The 16,781-nt window shown below is 32.6% G+C and overlaps 1 protein-coding gene across 1 annotated transcript; it reads left to right on the forward strand.

Annotated features, from left to right (window-relative positions):
- Positions 1-2,865: 2,865 nt before the first annotated feature.
- Positions 2,866-14,317, forward strand: LOC114195400 (ABC transporter G family member 31). The gene is made up of 24 exons (XM_028085856.1): positions 2,866-3,285; positions 3,414-3,534; positions 3,620-3,708; positions 3,968-4,052; positions 4,445-4,607; positions 4,689-4,765; positions 4,858-5,002; positions 5,880-6,181; positions 6,260-6,541; positions 8,378-8,694; positions 8,988-9,148; positions 9,230-9,333; positions 9,870-10,026; positions 10,193-10,258; positions 10,357-10,493; positions 10,633-10,965; positions 11,046-11,336; positions 11,428-11,511; positions 12,115-12,248; positions 12,469-12,696; positions 12,956-13,127; positions 13,204-13,291; positions 13,577-13,743; positions 13,980-14,317. The coding sequence occupies exons 1-24, from the start codon at positions 2,963-2,965 to the stop codon at positions 14,259-14,261; spliced, it is 4,308 nt and encodes a 1,435-aa protein (XP_027941657.1). The 5' UTR covers positions 2,866-2,962; the 3' UTR covers positions 14,262-14,317.
- The last annotated feature ends 2,464 nt before the right edge of the window (positions 14,318-16,781 follow it).

Consider the following 16,781-nt stretch of genomic DNA (forward strand, 5'->3'; position numbering starts at 1 on the left):
TAACCAATGGTGTGCAATCTACAATGAATGACAAATAGTTAATTATATAATTGACATAATTAAAAAGAATACAAGTTAGATAATAACTAACCCTTCAATGTATGAAGCCAAGTAAATATGTCTCTGTGAGTCATATCTTCAAATTGTCAACAAGGGTTTGAGATATGCATCAATGTCATTTTCTAGTTGTTAGGGTCCTAAAATCATCATAGACACATAATATATTTTCTCTTCCTATGCAACTAATGAGACAGGTTGTAAATTACCAACAAAAAATTACCATGAACTGTGTTTAGTACTTCAGTTCCCATAAAAATTCATACATTTTGTAACAAGTGCAAGTTTTAAGTTTCTTGCCTCTACACCAAATTCCACAAATATTTCATCAGTCTTCTTCCACCATGGAGAATATGTTAGATGTCGAAAAAGATTGTCACATTTTCTTTCATTTGTATATCATGTCAAGTTCTTTACATCCTTTTTTTTATGACAAACAATTGTTTAAATTTAGGTATTATTGGCAAGTACCACAACACCTTAGTAGGGGACCCTTTGTTTCTTCCTCACCACTACTTCCATACAATTTGTTAAAATTGTGATAACCCACGTGTTGGACACACCATCAGTGCAACAACTCACCTCTATACAATACACAATCATTGGGACATGCAAGTATCTTTTCATAATTCAAACCTATCAAACATGGTATATTTTTCATCTCATAATTACGATTATGTAATGTGTTATGTTCATGAAGCATATCCTTGAACAACTCTAACAATTCAATGAAACTTCTATTATTCCATTAATTTCTTGCTTTAAAAATACACCATATTGAATTTCCTGAAAATTGTGTAAAGTTACTATATCATGGGTAAACTTTATCATATTTAGGTCCTTAGTTGCTTATGTTATGTAGTGGTCTTCCCTAAATCATACGATAAATTAGTTGCACACTCTTGCAAATTAGCTTTTGTGGCCCACCCTTCTAGCAAAAAAGGTTATAAGGTGTTTGATTTGGATACTAAGGAGATTTTTGTATCTCATGATTTTAAATTTTTTTTGAAGAATTTCAATTTTCATTACCTACAATTGATATTCCTTCAACTCCCACACAATTTATCTTTAAACCTTTGATTTTATGAGTTGTATGATGTTAGTACACCTCTTTGGATGTTGCATGCTTACTTAACCTTGAGTTTCCTGAGAGGGAGAGCTCGTCCGACCCTTCATCTCCACCTTCATAATTATCTGTCACATAAGTAGACCTCATTAACCACCAACACAACGATTATGATTACCAAACTACTATTATACCCTCTTCTCTCAACACTTTCTCTAGTGTTCGCTCAAGTATTCCTCTATCTTATAGAAAAATTTGTCACTAAACATATTTTTTCTTCGTAACATCATAAATACTTTGCAATTGTCAGTAACACCATCAAACCACATTTATACAAAGAGACCGTGAAGAATCCACTTTGGCTGCAAGATATGAAACTTGAATTCCAGGTCTTTGAAGATAATTGGACTTGGATTGGTACTCCTCTTCTTCCTTGCAAGAAGGAATTTCCTTGCCAATGGATTTTATCAATATAAGTATAATTTAATGGCTTTATAGAATGATATAAATTCATATTAGTCATTGTTGCTGATAACCAAATTGAAATATAAAATTAAAATGAAACCTTTAATCCTATTGAAAAAAATTGAAAACATGTGCACTTTTCTCTTTGTGCAAAAAATTGATAGAATATTTATCAATTGAATGTTCATGATGCTTTTGTCCATGGAGATCTTGAGAAGGAAGTATATATGTATTTTCCTCCTAGTTTTTCTCCTTGTTCTCATGGCCATGACTCTGTTTGCAAAATACATTATTCCCTTTATGAAATTAAACAATGATCGCAAAATTGGTTTGTGAAATTTCAGAATCTTTTCTTAGTTTGGATTTCACCAATCCATGGTCGATTACACATTGTTCACATTTACTCATGATAATAATTTTGTTGTTGATCTTATATATGTTCATTATATTTGTTTGATGGACAACGTCACTCTCACGTGTGATTGAGTTAAAAATATCTTTAGTCATGGTTCAAAATCAAATACCTTCAAAAACTTAATTGCTTTTTTAATATTAAAATTATTCGGAGCTCATCAAGTTTATTTACGAGTCAACACAATTCTACGAATATTTTGAGTGAACGTGACTTTTTTCTCAAGAGTCATAACCATAAATTAGTCCTTGCAAATGGTCCAACTTCCAATGATGATCCTACACATTATAGATGCCTTGTAGTCCTTATATATACCATTACAAAATTAGAAATATGTCATGCATACACTTTCTCAATTTCTTCAACATATTTTATGAGAACATTATGATACATTGTTGCGCGTATTGTGCTACATCATGCAATGATAATCATCGACAAACATGTTGACTCCTGATGTGTTAAATAATAATCAGAAGGCAATGTTTACACGTCATTATATTATTATTATTATTATTATTATTATTGTACTCTGAATTGATAAACGTATTTTAATTATTAATAATAATTTAATAAATATACATAATTTTATATATTAATTTTTTCAAAGGAGAAAAGAAGGAGTAAATGTCAATGGTCAAGTACAACGACGAGAATGTGAGGAGAAGATAGCTTGTGGAAGGGTCATTGATGGTTCACATAATACTAGCAAATAACAATCATTAGAAGATTCGGAAGAATAGGACAACAAACACTCTAAATTGTCAAAACAGATTCACGTGTAATAACAACGGCATTTTAGAGAGCGTAACAAACTCTCAAGTCACAACACTTCTAACTACGTACTCATTCTTCATTACCATTAAACCAAACCTCTCACAGAGTCCCTCTCTTCTTCTCGTACAATCTCCTGTCCCTTTCTCAATTTCCTTCGTCTCCGTTTCAAACACGAAACCGTTACAGAAATGGCGGCTTCCGATGGAAGCGAATACTTCGAATTAGGATCACTCCATAGCGAGAGCTTCGCTATGGCCTCCAACTCCGAGACCGTCGCCGAGGACGAGGAGGAGCTGCAGTGGGCAGCGCTCTCCAGGTTGCCGTCGCAGAAGCGCATCAACTACGCCCTCCTCCGCGCATCTTCTTCCCGTGCTCAACCTCCTACGCAAGACTTAGTTGACGTCCGAAAGCTCAGCCGCTCTCGCCGGGAACTCGTCGTTAAGAAAGCTCTGGCCACCACCGACCAAGACAACTTCCGCCTCCTCTGCGCCATAAAAGAACGCTTCGACAGGTTTCGCTTTCTAATACTGTTTTTTTTTTTTTTTTTTTTTTTTTTTCTGTTTTCCGTGTTAGCGATTCTCCAAAATTACTGATCTACAATTCGATATTGCTATTGTTCCTGTTTTTTGATTGCGGTAGGGTTGGGTTGGAGGTGCCGAAGATCGAGGTGAGATTCAGGAACCTCAACGTCTCTGCCAATGTTCAAATTGGTTCTAGAGCTCTACCAACACTGGTTAACTATAGTCGTGATTGCTTCGAGGTTAATTTCGTCTTTATGTTTTCGCTACTTTCTTTTTATAAAGCTATGCGTATCCTAAAAAAATTTTGCATGCGGTTGCGCGCAGGGATTCCTAACCAAGTTGAGGTTATGCAAACCAAAACGGCATTCCCTTACCATACTCAACAATATCAGTGGCGTTATCAAGCCAGGAAGGTAAGAGTGCTTCTTAGGTTCTTCTTTCTACGGCGTTTTCGACCGCGGCTTCATGTTGTTTTACCCAACCAAATGAGTGGAATAAACTTATTCAACTTTTCTGTTAGACATAATGAAATCCGTAAAATGTTAGTTAATTTGGATTTAGTACGCAACGTGATGGTTGTAGTATCACGGATGTATGTTTCTTTATTATAGGTTCAGAGCTTTCCTGTGCGCGCTGATGTAACTGTCATCCTACTTTTTGGCTGTATTGCAGGATGACTCTGCTACTAGGACCTCCGGGAGCAGGTAAAACCAGCTTACTTCTGGCTCTCGCGGGCAAGCTTGATAAAACCCTCAAGGTGATTATTAATTTATATTTTTTAAATAAGGATATATAAACACATTTTATTTTCTTCTCTTATATTCTTTTGTAGTAAAAAAAATTAAATAGTATCTTTTAATATTATTTTTAGTTACGAAATTGATTAAAAATAAAATTATAAGACATTCATAAAAAATAAAAACTTTAAAATTATATATTTTAACAAATTTTAAATAATGAAAATAATAATAATAATAATAATAATAATAATAATAATAATAATAAATTTGGTTAAACAATGTTACTAACTTCTCTTAAAAAATTGATTTAGTTAGCTATATTATTTTAAAGGTGGCAAACAAAGCTATCACTTTTTAAAAAATCGTACTTATCTTAAAGTAAGTTATTCTTGCTGTTGTGTTTGTACAGACAACGGGTAGTATAACATACAATGGCAGCGACGTGGACGATTTTTATGTTCGACGGACTTCTGCATACATTAGCCAAACAGATGATCACGTTGCAGAACTGACGGTAAGAGAATGTTTGGATTTTGGTGCTAGATGTCAAGGTGCAGAAGAAGGTTTTGCAGGTAAACGTTAATTTAATTATTGAAGTGTTTCTATATCTCTGGCAATTGAATTTGTACAACAAATGTGCTTAATTCTCGCAGCATATACAACTGAACTTGGCCGCCTAGAGAAGGAAAGGAACATAAGACCTAGTGCAGAAGTTGACGCGTTTATGAAGGTTATCATCCTAAATTTCTAGTATGAAAATCATGCCGCGTGCCTCTATTGTGGGCTATGCAGATGTCTGATGGAATTTGATTAACTTCACAGGCATCATCTGTCGGAGGTAAGAAACACAGCGTGAATACGGATTACGTTTTGAAAGTGCTTGGTCTCGATGTATGTTCGGAGACAATAGTTGGCAACGATATGATGCGAGGGGTTTCTGGCGGCCAAAAGAAAAGAGTTACAACAGGTTTATCCCCCTCTTTCTCTCTCTCTCTCTGGTTATAGAATCTTGGTTTCTCGACTCTTATTTATATATTATAAATCGATTTGTTTTTGATTTATCAGAGTTTTATTTTTATTTTATTTTTTACTTTTACTTTTCAATACACTTATTGAGTCACCAACGAAAATATCAAGGGTTATTATCGATAAAATCTAATAACAATTATTACAATATGTTTAAATCTTAATTAAATTGATGTGAGATGTCCATGGTACTCATAAATCAAATAGAAGTGTATGTTAAAACTATTTTTCAACAACAGAAAGAAGGTTAACGATACCTACACTTGCTGTTTTTCCATGAGAAGCCTATTGCATTGTTGCTTAAACGCAAATATTTTGATAATTGCGTTTACTAGTTAGTAAGTTGTTTTTTTTGGATTCATAAGAGTTTCTAAATACATTATAAAAAGAATTCTTAATGATAAATTTTAGTGATTAATAATATGTTTAAAGATTAATTTAGAAATTATTTTTTTAATTAAATATTAATTATTTTAAAAATTAAAATTTAATAATTAATGTTAATGATTAATTTATAATAAAAATTATTTTAAATATTAATTTAGAAATTTATGAAATTATTTTAGTTATTAATAATTTTTAATTTATAAATTAATAATTAAATTAATAACTAATTATTTTTTATTACTACTGACAAATATAGTAACATAATTCTCATGTGAAAATTTTTTAAATGCTTTAAATGCCTTTTAAGTCCGCGCAGTTTGCAGCAACCATGACCGGTGATAGTCCAAAAGGAATAATTTTTAAATGCTTTAACTGGGTTTTAAGTTCGTGCATTTTGCAGCAACCATGACTTTTTGTATTGCATCTTTTAGGAGAGATGATTGTTGGTCCAAGAAAAACACTATTTATGGATGAGATATCAACTGGTCTTGATAGCTCTACTACGTTCCAGATAGTAAAATGCATAAAGAACTTTGTTCATCAAATGGACGCTACAGTACTTATGGCTCTTCTTCAGCCAGCTCCTGAAACATTTGAGCTATTTGATGATCTGGTGCTTCTGTCAGAAGGGTACGTGGTATATCAAGGTCCTCGAGCTGACGTGCTCGACTTTTTTCAGTCATTAGGTTTTCAACTTCCACCTCGTAAGGGGATCGCTGACTTTCTACAGGAGGTATATCTTCTTGACATATTTTCATGATCAATTAAATGGAATCAAATGTTGCTCGAGTACTTTCTTTTCTTTTGTCAGGTGACATCTAAAAAGGATCAAGCACAATACTGGGCAGATCCTTCAAAACCATATGTGTTCGTCTCAGTTGCTGAAATTGCACAAGCCTTTAAAAATTCGAAATTTGGAAAGTATATGGAATCCTTGCAAAGTCATCCACATGATGCATCAAAAGGTCATCCTTCAGCTTTGGCTAGAACTAAATATGCCGTGCCAAGATGGGATCTTGCTAAAGCTTGTTTTTATCGAGAACTCCTGTTGATAAGAAGGCATAGCTTTCTTTATATTTTTAGGACCTGCCAGGTACTTTTGAAAATTCAATCATATTAAATTTCTATCATTTTTATATTGGTGCAGTTTAATAATGAAAATTATACAAGCTATGCTTAGAATCTATCCCCAAAGTATCATATACTTTCTTCTTTAAGCTAACCACCAGTTTATATATATATATATATATATATATATATATATATATATATATATATATATATATATATATATATATATATATATATATATATATATATATACTTTAAATATATTTTTTTCAATACATATGTTATTTTTAATTTCTTAAATCCTTTTTTAGGGACTAAAATGAGTTAAAGATATGCATAGAACAAAAGGATTAATATGTAGAATAGAACTTTTTTAAAAATATAGAAGTTAAAAAAATAATAGCCGTAGATACCAACTAAATAATTAAAATTTTTATTTTTATTTTACTGTACTCAAGGAAGATAATATTGTTAGATAAACAAAAAAATTAGCATATGTTCAATATAAAAAAATAAATTTTATTTCTATTTTTATTATAACTAAAACAAAATCTTATTTATATTTTATTTCTTGTTTCAAAATATAAATAAGTTATATTAATATATTTTTGTCATTATTGTACGAAACTTCAATAAGATATTGTCCTTTTGTAATTATTCTTAATGTTATAAAATAATAATAAAACCAGAAAAAAAAAAATAGCAAGTATTTTTTATGGAAAATATAGTTTGACACTCATCCAAAAAATTATACCGATACCTAATTTAATAATATAATAATATATATTGGTATTTTAAGTTAAATATTAAAAGAATAAGTTAAAATATTAATATTTTAAGTTTGGAAGTGATGTATTTTTCCGTCTATTAGTGTGTAATATTGAGTAATTGTAATAATATATCACTTTAAGGATTAATTTCCATGGCCTCTTGTTTTAATATAGGTATTCTATATACTACATTGCGTGTGTCTTTTTTGATTATTTCCGTTGTGTTTTCTTATTCAGATAACATGATACGGTTAATTAATGCAATCAGTCCTTGCAAATAATTAAGTTTGATATTGATATTGTTTCAAAATTTCCTTCCTTTTATCCCTGATAATCATATCTGCATAATTATTCTATCATGGAAATATGATTGCTATCATGATTATATGAACTCGTCAACTCTTAAATAAATCTGTTTTATGTTTGGACTCATCAAAGTTACACTGCAATCCTCATCGTAACTTCAAGTTTATGCTTTTCATGACAAGTATGATAGTTACTGACTTAATTATATGCTTTACGTGCGTTACATCTTTTTCAAAAAGTTGGATGACAAGAATTAATAAAATTCTTGAATTATCAGTTTTTTAGTATCATATATATTTTATCTTAATACATAAAGGTTTATAATTAAATCTGCTGAGCAAGATTCATTTAATAGATTGCAAAGTTAACCCGATTAAAATATTTTAAAACATAAGAAATCATTTAAGCTTTTAAATAATTCAATAACTTATTAACTAAGCCCAAAAATTACTATATTAGATGAATAGCGTTGTACTAACTCCGACATTATATAAGTTATATTTGATGCAATTGGCTTTCTGTGATGATCTGTCAAAAACAAGATGTATATGATTATTAGTTTGCTGGTTTGTATAATAATTATTTAAAAGTTATACAAATTCTAATTTTAACTGGTTGATCTTTTTTTTTTATACTTTAGTGTGAACAGAAATTAAACTTTATAATATTTGAAAGTTCTCAATATTTTTTTTTTCAGTTTCTCTTAACTATTTAATGTATTCACAATTTTCTCTTTTTGGGTCCATATGTATTTACATTAAATTCTTTTTCTGCTGGCAAAGGTTGCTTTTGTTGGATTTGTCACATGTACAATATTCCTGCGAACAAGGTTACATCCCACAGATGAGGTTTACGGACGTCTTTATCTTTCTGCTCTATTTTTTGGGATGGTTCACATGATGTTTAATGGTTTTTCTGAGCTACCACTCTTGATAAGTCGGCTTCCAGTATTTTATAAACAAAGAGATAATTTGTTCTATCCTGCATGGGCGTGGTCTGTTACCAGTTGGGTTCTACGTGTACCCTATTCCGTTATTGAGGCTGTTATATGGACTGCTGTTGTATATTACAGTGTTGGATTTGCTCCATCAGCAGGAAGGTATCTTAATTCTATACCATTTTTTAAGTTTCATATTTTCTTTCTTTTTGTTTTTGTTAGGAATCCAAGTGTGAGTCTAAGTTCCACATTGACCAGAAATGAAAAAGTAAAGCACTATATAAGAATAAAGACCCATAAACCCATTGCCTTAAGGTTTTGGGTTGAGAGTGGTGTCAATGTCTTATGTGGTTGGACTCAGGTCTCATTGGTGTTGTTCTCCCCAGTGAAACCCCTTCCGTAAAACTTAACACTTTTCAACCCTTGTAATCACTGACTTTTGTTAAATATTTCAGGTTTTTTCGCTACATGCTTTTACTTTTTTTAATGCATCAAATGGCGTTAGGTCTCTTCCGTATGATGGCTGCTATTGCACGAGATATGGTTCTTGCCAATACATATGGATCAGCTTCATTACTTATTGTATTCTTACTAGGAGGATTTATTATACCTAAAGGTAGGCAACACAGTAAACTGTATATTAAAGAAAAATTTAACGATATTGTTATTAGGAGTGATTTGGCTGTTATTTCTTCAGCAATGATTAAACCGTGGTGGATTTGGGGCTACTGGTTGTCCCCCCTTACCTATGGACAACGTGCTATTACTGTTAATGAATTTACTGCTACAAGATGGATGAAGGTATTGCATTTGGTTTTACTATATGAATTCATGTGTTGACCATACTCCAAGAGTTAATGTTGGATATTAAAACAGAATATAGAGTTATTTTTATTGATTTCCCAATACCAAAATTTATACAAAGTGAGTAAAGGAATATAACTCTTTTTTAGTGCCCAAAAATATCTATTAGGAAACATACAAAGAATATCATGACTCCTAAAAAACAGCATCAAAACCGACAAATCAAAATTTAGTTTCACGACTCATCCAATCAGCAGTTAACCTGTAAAGATTGATTTACATAACGTTCTTACAATTAGCTTCGTGAGCCGCTGTAAGCACGGTAAAGGAATAGGATTTCCTTGACTTGTACTAAAACTTGACTTAATTGATGAGTGGAAGAAGGTAAACTTTTTATCAGCTGGTTTTAGTGATTTTAATACCCTCTCAACTCACCAAAATCATTAACTGAAGGAGTTGAACATCTTATCTATATTTTATTAGAGAAGAATTTATAGCATATATTTATGGTTTACAGTGTAAACTATCTGCAGAAATCCGAGAATGGGGAGAGCACAGTTGGTTACAATGTCCTAGTCTCACAGAGCCTACCAACTGCTGACTACTGGTATTGGATTGGTGTTTCAGTTTTACTTGTCTATTCGCTTTTTTTCAACAACATGGTCACTGTGGCCTTGACCTTTCTGAATCGTAAGTTTTAAATAATATTTCCCACTAGTTTTCCACTTAAAAGCATGTTTTCTATGTTGAAATTTGATTTCTATTCCCTTTGGACAGGGAGTTTTTTTAGTTATAAATATTCTCTGTTATTTTAATTTAATTCCCTTCTTCTTTGCCCTATTACTCTTTAATGAAGCCCCACAAAAAGCACGAACGGTTATTCTAAATGACGATGACTCGGAAAAGAAATCTTCCAGAGACGGTAACGACCCGCCAAACTTTGCATGTCCAGAGAGTCAAAGATTGACAATGTAGTATTATTGCCCAAAAATGTCTCTATTCATTACATGGGTTTTTCAGGCAGTAATCAGGTCTATGAAACGAGTCCCCGCTCCAAATCCGCAAGAGAGGACAGTAATAAGAAAGGAATGATTCTTCCATTTCAGCCACTGACAATGACATTCCATAATGTCAATTATTTTGTTGATATGCCAAAGGTGGGGGATTTGTAAATTTAGCAATTTCTAATTTTATCACCTGATGCACTATGCTATGTTGTGACGTACTCTCCACAAAAATATAGGAGTGATCTCATCATACTTAACCAGTTCTAGAAGAATTTTTGTTTTTTTACAGGAGATAAGCAAGCAGGGCATACCTGAAACTCGGTTGCAGCTCTTGACAAACGTCAGCGGTGTTTTCTCACCCGGTGTACTTACAGCGTTAGTGGGCTCGAGTGGGGCTGGAAAGACCACTTTGATGGACGTACTGGCTGGTAGGAAAACAGGAGGGTACATAGAAGGGGAAATTAAAATTTCGGGTTACCCAAAAGAGCAACGAACATTTGCCAGAGTATCAGGATATGTTGAACAAAATGATATACATTCTCCTCAAGTAACAATTGAGGAGTCACTGTTGTTTTCTTCTGCTCTTCGCCTTCCTAAGGAAGTTGGAGTTGCTAAAAGACTTGTAAGTTGTTTCACCACAAGAGTTATATCTTATCCTGCTGAATTATTTCCAAACTTTTAATTCACTGAAATATTCTACAGGAGTTTGTTGAGCAAGTGATGAAATTAGTTGAGCTTGATGCTTTGAAAAGTGCTTTGGTTGGTATGCCAGGTAGTTCTGGCTTATCAACTGAGCAGAGAAAGCGATTAACAATAGCAGTGGAACTTGTAGCAAATCCTTCCATTATTTTTATGGATGAGCCTACTTCTGGACTCGATGCACGCGCAGCAGCTATTGTTATGCGAGCTGTTAGAAATACTGTTGATACTGGTAGAACTGTAGTTTGCACCATACATCAACCAAGTATTGATATATTTGAAGCATTTGATGATGTTAGTCTAATTAAATATTTTTCATCTGTTTTGATAACTAATGATGCTCTAGCTTCAATGGTGTAAAGCTTATTTCTTTTTCTCTACCCAGTTACTTCTTATGAAACGTGGCGGACGAGTAATATATGGGGGAAAGCTGGGTGTTCAGTCACAGATAATGGTAGATTACTTTCAGGTGAGGTTGGAATCTAGTTCTGCTTTATTATTATTGTTGGTGCAGCTGCTGCTAGAAGAGTGATATTTCATATTGTGTAATTTCTTTCTTTGCTGTATAATGCCTGTTTGTCCAATTGGAAGCATCCTACTTTTCCATCGAACAACTTATACTTTATTAATACTAGGTTTTTCTCTTATGAATATGAAAATTTTCGTGTTAGATGCTTATACTTACAATTTTTACTCTTGTACTCAGTTTGAAGATTTTTCTTGGTGCTTCTTCTAGATTTTATTTAATATAAAAGGAGGAACAAGTAGAGTAGGTAAGAGCATACTAATTGAAAGGGTTAGACCTATTGGGATGAAATATGAGATGAAAAAGAAAAGGAAAAGAAAGAGAATACGGAATCTTTATTAGTATAGATCAGCTCTCCATCTTATCTGGCATTTCTAATTACCCAAGATATCCCTGAATATGATGAGTAAATATGTATGACACAAGAATGCCTCTCCTAATTCTTATTCTTCCTTCTTTTATGTTAGATTTCTCTGTTGAAACAAATGTGCTTCGTTTGTTCTTTATATTTTTGGTTTGTGGTTGTTTTTCCTATACGCTCTGCAGGGAATAAGAGGAATTCCCCCCATTCCGAATGGGTACAATCCTGCTACCTGGGTGCTTGAGGTTACTACGCCTGCTACTGAAGAGAAACTTAATGTAGATTTTGCAGATCTTTACAGGAATTCGGATCAATACAGGTTCTTCTAGTTTATAGTTTCTTACGTGCTATTTCTGAGGTTTATTTTCTGTTTCCTGTTTTAGAAGATTAGATAGGACAGAGATGCTAGGAATAAAATCGACTTCTTCAAAGGGCACAAAACATGATATTTTACACAACCCTAAAACTAGAGGTGGTATAGAATGGAAAGATTTGTTTTCAGATGAATGACTAAACTGTTTAGTCAATATTTTTCACAGGGGGGTGGAGTCTTCTATCATGCAATTTGGACATCCTCCTGCAGGATCCCAACCACTAAAATTTGATACTCTGTATTCGCTAGATCTGTTTTCCCAATTTTTACGATGCATATGGAAACAAAATCTTGTGTACTGGAGAAGTCCATCGTATAATGCAATGAGGTTATACTTCACCACAATAAGTGCTCTGATATTTGGTACCGTATTTTGGGATGTTGGCTCAAAAAGGTAACCGCTCTTTTATTATCATTTGTCTTAAAATATAACATTATCCGGACAGAGGACTGAGATTTGATGAAATGATCATTTCTTGGGATCTTTTATCCTAAAGTCAACATTTATGTGTTTAAATCGCGAATCAAGAAATTTCTTTCTGTTTAATGAATGATTAGATTTAATTCATTTATAATATTATATATGACGCCATCCATGGATCTCTAACACCCTATACTAATAAAACAGTTGCTTTGCCATTATTATTGTGTAGGGAATCAACTCAAGAGCTGTTCGTGGTTATGGGAGCTCTATATTCTGCATGCATGTTTCTTGGGGTAAATAACTCTTCTTCTGTACAGCCAATTGTTTCAATAGAAAGGACTGTCTTCTATAGAGAGAAAGCTGCTGGTATGTACTCTCCAATAGCTTATGCAGCAGCCCAGGTAAGTCTTATATACATTGAAAATTAAAGCCTTCTTTAGATGATTGCTCCTACTAATTGCTTAATACCATTGACAGGGGCTAATAGAGGTACCATACATCGCTGTTCAGACGATAGTATTCGGTATAATCACATATTTCATGATCAATTTTGAAAGGACACCTGGTAATATTTCAGCTTTACTTTTGTAGATATTTATTGCTTTATATAACTTGGAATCGACTTGCAATTTACTGACACAAAAAGGAACCACCACCCAAAATCGATTTTAGTGCGCTGAAATTTGTGACTTAATTGTTTACCTTCAAGTCATAATACATAGTTCTTTTGGTATGCTGGTTGGCAATCATAGATTGATTATTGAAAAAAAAAAAATGTTCCATTCATAAATTATGAATAAATGTGAATATGATCTGTCATTAAGTGGATAATTTCTTTTATTTGTTGCAGCAAAGTTTTTTCTCTATCTGGTGTTCATGTTCCTAACGTTCACCTACTTCACCTTTTACGGCATGATGGCCGTTGGTCTTACACCTTCCCAGCATCTAGCAGCTGTTATTTCTTCAGCATTTTACTCCCTGTGGAATCTTCTTTCAGGTTTTCTCATCCCAAAATCGGTGAGTAATTTCATACTTGCAGAACATTTAACTAGTTTCGGTTATATCTGCCCCGGCCCCTCCCAGAATTATGTAGTTGGGTTCTGTTACTGCATTAATTGGTAAATGTTTGTGTATGTATGTTCTGTTCTTGGGAGAAATTGATTTTCAGAAAGAAATAGAGAAATGAATCTCTGGCGTCTCTTTTAATCATGAAAATAAAGTTGTGGTTTATATGTTGGATTGTAATGTCTCAGAGTATTCCCGGGTGGTGGATTTGGTTCTATTATATCTGCCCGATTGCATGGACGTTACGTGGTGTTATAACGTCTCAGCTTGGTGATGTGGAAACCATTATAGTGGGACCTGGATTCCAGGGCAGCGTGAAAGAGTATTTAGCTGTTACTCTTGGATATGACTCTGAAATCAACGGATTTTCAGCGGTGGGCCTTTCAGTGATTGTGCTCCTTGGATTTATCCTTCTCTTCTTTGGTTCTTTCGCTATATCAGTCAAAGTCTTGAATTTCCAAAAGAGATAAGTGTATAGTTAGAAAATATGAGAGAATTTATTAAACAGCTCTTTCATATCACAATAATTCTGACACTGTTTATCAATAAAATGTCGGATGACTTTTCTCTATTTTCTTTTGCTAATTTCCAGATTAATTCCAATTCTGAAGCTATATTTATTTTAAATTTTCAGATGTAGGGTTTTTCGATAGGAAGAACAGAAGGATGTAAGAAATTAGATTGATAAAACTATAAAAATAAATAAATAAACATATGCCCGTGTTTATCAAAGTTACGTAACGTCGGATAGATTACAGAAAAAGAAACAGAAGAGAAGACCTTGACAAGATACAGAAAAATTAGACTAAGCGTATGATTAAATAGAATTTACAATGTTTGTTGGATTCTCACGATACTCACCATACAAGAAAGAAAAATGGAGGGTTGGTATGAGTAAAGGGATAAAGGTATTATGGAGAGATGATGTTGAAGGCATCGAGAAGTGAGTAAAAGTTATTGGGTACCGGTATGTTGACACGGGTTATAATTTAACGTCCATTTGACACTTGATTCGTATAAAAAAACCAATTTGTTTAATAAAATGTGAGTCCCACATATTTAGATGAAATAAGGTTAAAAATGTAAATGGCGCAGGTTTTGAATGTCGTGCTTTAATTTTTTAAAGAGAACTGAATGGTGTGCTTTTGTAGTTGGATGCATCTTTTGGATCCCGTGTCAACATACCAGTACCCTTTGTGATTACTGCATCTTTTGTAACAAGCATTACATTAAATTTATTTGTTATTAAAAAAAAAAATTAAAGTAACTTTTATAATTTTCTTCTCTTCTCTCTGGTTAGTAATTTCAAGTCTTGAATTAGTATGTATTTTGGTATCGTATGCTTATAAAAATCTAAAATAATAAAGCATGGAACAATAAAAATTGAAACTGGAATCCATGTTATGGGCATAAATATTTAGTTTTTCAAAGTTAGAAGTGGTACCAATTGACTTCATAGGAATGGTTATGCCATCATTAATGGCAAACAAAGAGAGATTATCAAATAATTTTTCTGACATTTCTGGTGACCAACAAGCAATCTCAGCAATATCAGCAACAGTCTTGCACAACCAATCATACCTATAAATATGGGATTCTTTATCTTTTTGTTGTATGATGCTGAAATATAGGTATGTTTCCTTCTTATAGTTTTAGACTACCTTTTCAAAACATACTTGGTAGGCACTTCTTTAACTCTCTCTTGTGCAAGGACAAAAAGAAAATGTCTACACAAAATACTCCTAAATTCAAACAAGAAGCAAGTGCATGTCACTTCAACACTTTCACGGTTGTAGGACACAATGAACACCCTATCTTGGCTTATTCCACCACGAATGAACTCTTCTATAATGTTGTAAACACATGATTTGTCATTGATTACGACATCCTTCACTACACATGATTCCGTCAAGTACCAATGTTGATCCTAAAGGGAACTGAATATTTAATGCTTTGTTGAGAAAGAAGGGAAAGTGCAATGAAGAATGTAGACGAAGCTTCTCTGATGAAAATTAACGATGAGTGTCACTTCATTTCTTCTTTTACAAGGAAACATTAAATGAAAGATAACATTATTGATACACTTGATAAAATATTCCAATAATACCCTTAATCTTTTATGAGGAGAAAAAGGATCATTTATAAAATAAAATATTATTTCAAACTCCACCTTAACTGCGTCAAGAGGGAGTTAAATAAAATGGTAGTGTCAAACTACCATTTTCCAAAGTTATTTAAGAGATAGACAATTATTATGGAACTGAAGGTCAATAAGGTAAATTAAACACGGATAATTGATAGTCAGATTCAGGAGAGTTGAATGTCAAATTTTATGAAGATAGAGAAACCATGATTCCTGATGCGTAAAAACTACAGGATGGTGTCAATATTTTGCTTTCAATCATCTTATGTTTCCTAAATCTGATTGGTCATAAATTATAGAACTATATTCTACATAGATGACGTGAATAAATGACACTTTTACGAAGTGTTTCTTTATGAGATTGAAGTCATAGTACGGACATGTAATTCTTGGGAAGTCGCTTTAGTTATTTTTTCATCGAAAAAGTGAGGAAAAAAAGTAAGTCGAGAATATCTATCAATCACCATCAAGAAGCAAATTAAGAAAGAAACATTAATCAATCTGGAAGTTTAGTGAATTGTAATTGATCACCATGTGAACTTCAAAACTATTGAGAGCAGTTTTAGATTAATTATTTGTGGTTAAGTTCAAATTTGAATTCAAATCTTGTAATCATTTGGGGAGGGTTAGAAAATACATATAGATTTATTTTGTATTCTACAATGATGACAAATTGTGAAACAAATCACATATTCTAAATTAATGTCGATGGTTGTAATTTTGGTCACTATTTTCGTCTATTTCTATTATAAATTTCTTTACTTTTCTTAGTAATTTATTTTTCTACAAGTTATTTTAATATTTTATTGTTCTATCGCATTCTCATCATCATTGTATCCATATTTTG

The sequence above is a fragment of the Vigna unguiculata genome, chromosome 8, assembly GCF_004118075.2.
Source record: "Vigna unguiculata cultivar IT97K-499-35 chromosome 8, ASM411807v1, whole genome shotgun sequence".
NCBI lineage: Eukaryota > Viridiplantae > Streptophyta > Magnoliopsida > Fabales > Fabaceae > Vigna > Vigna unguiculata.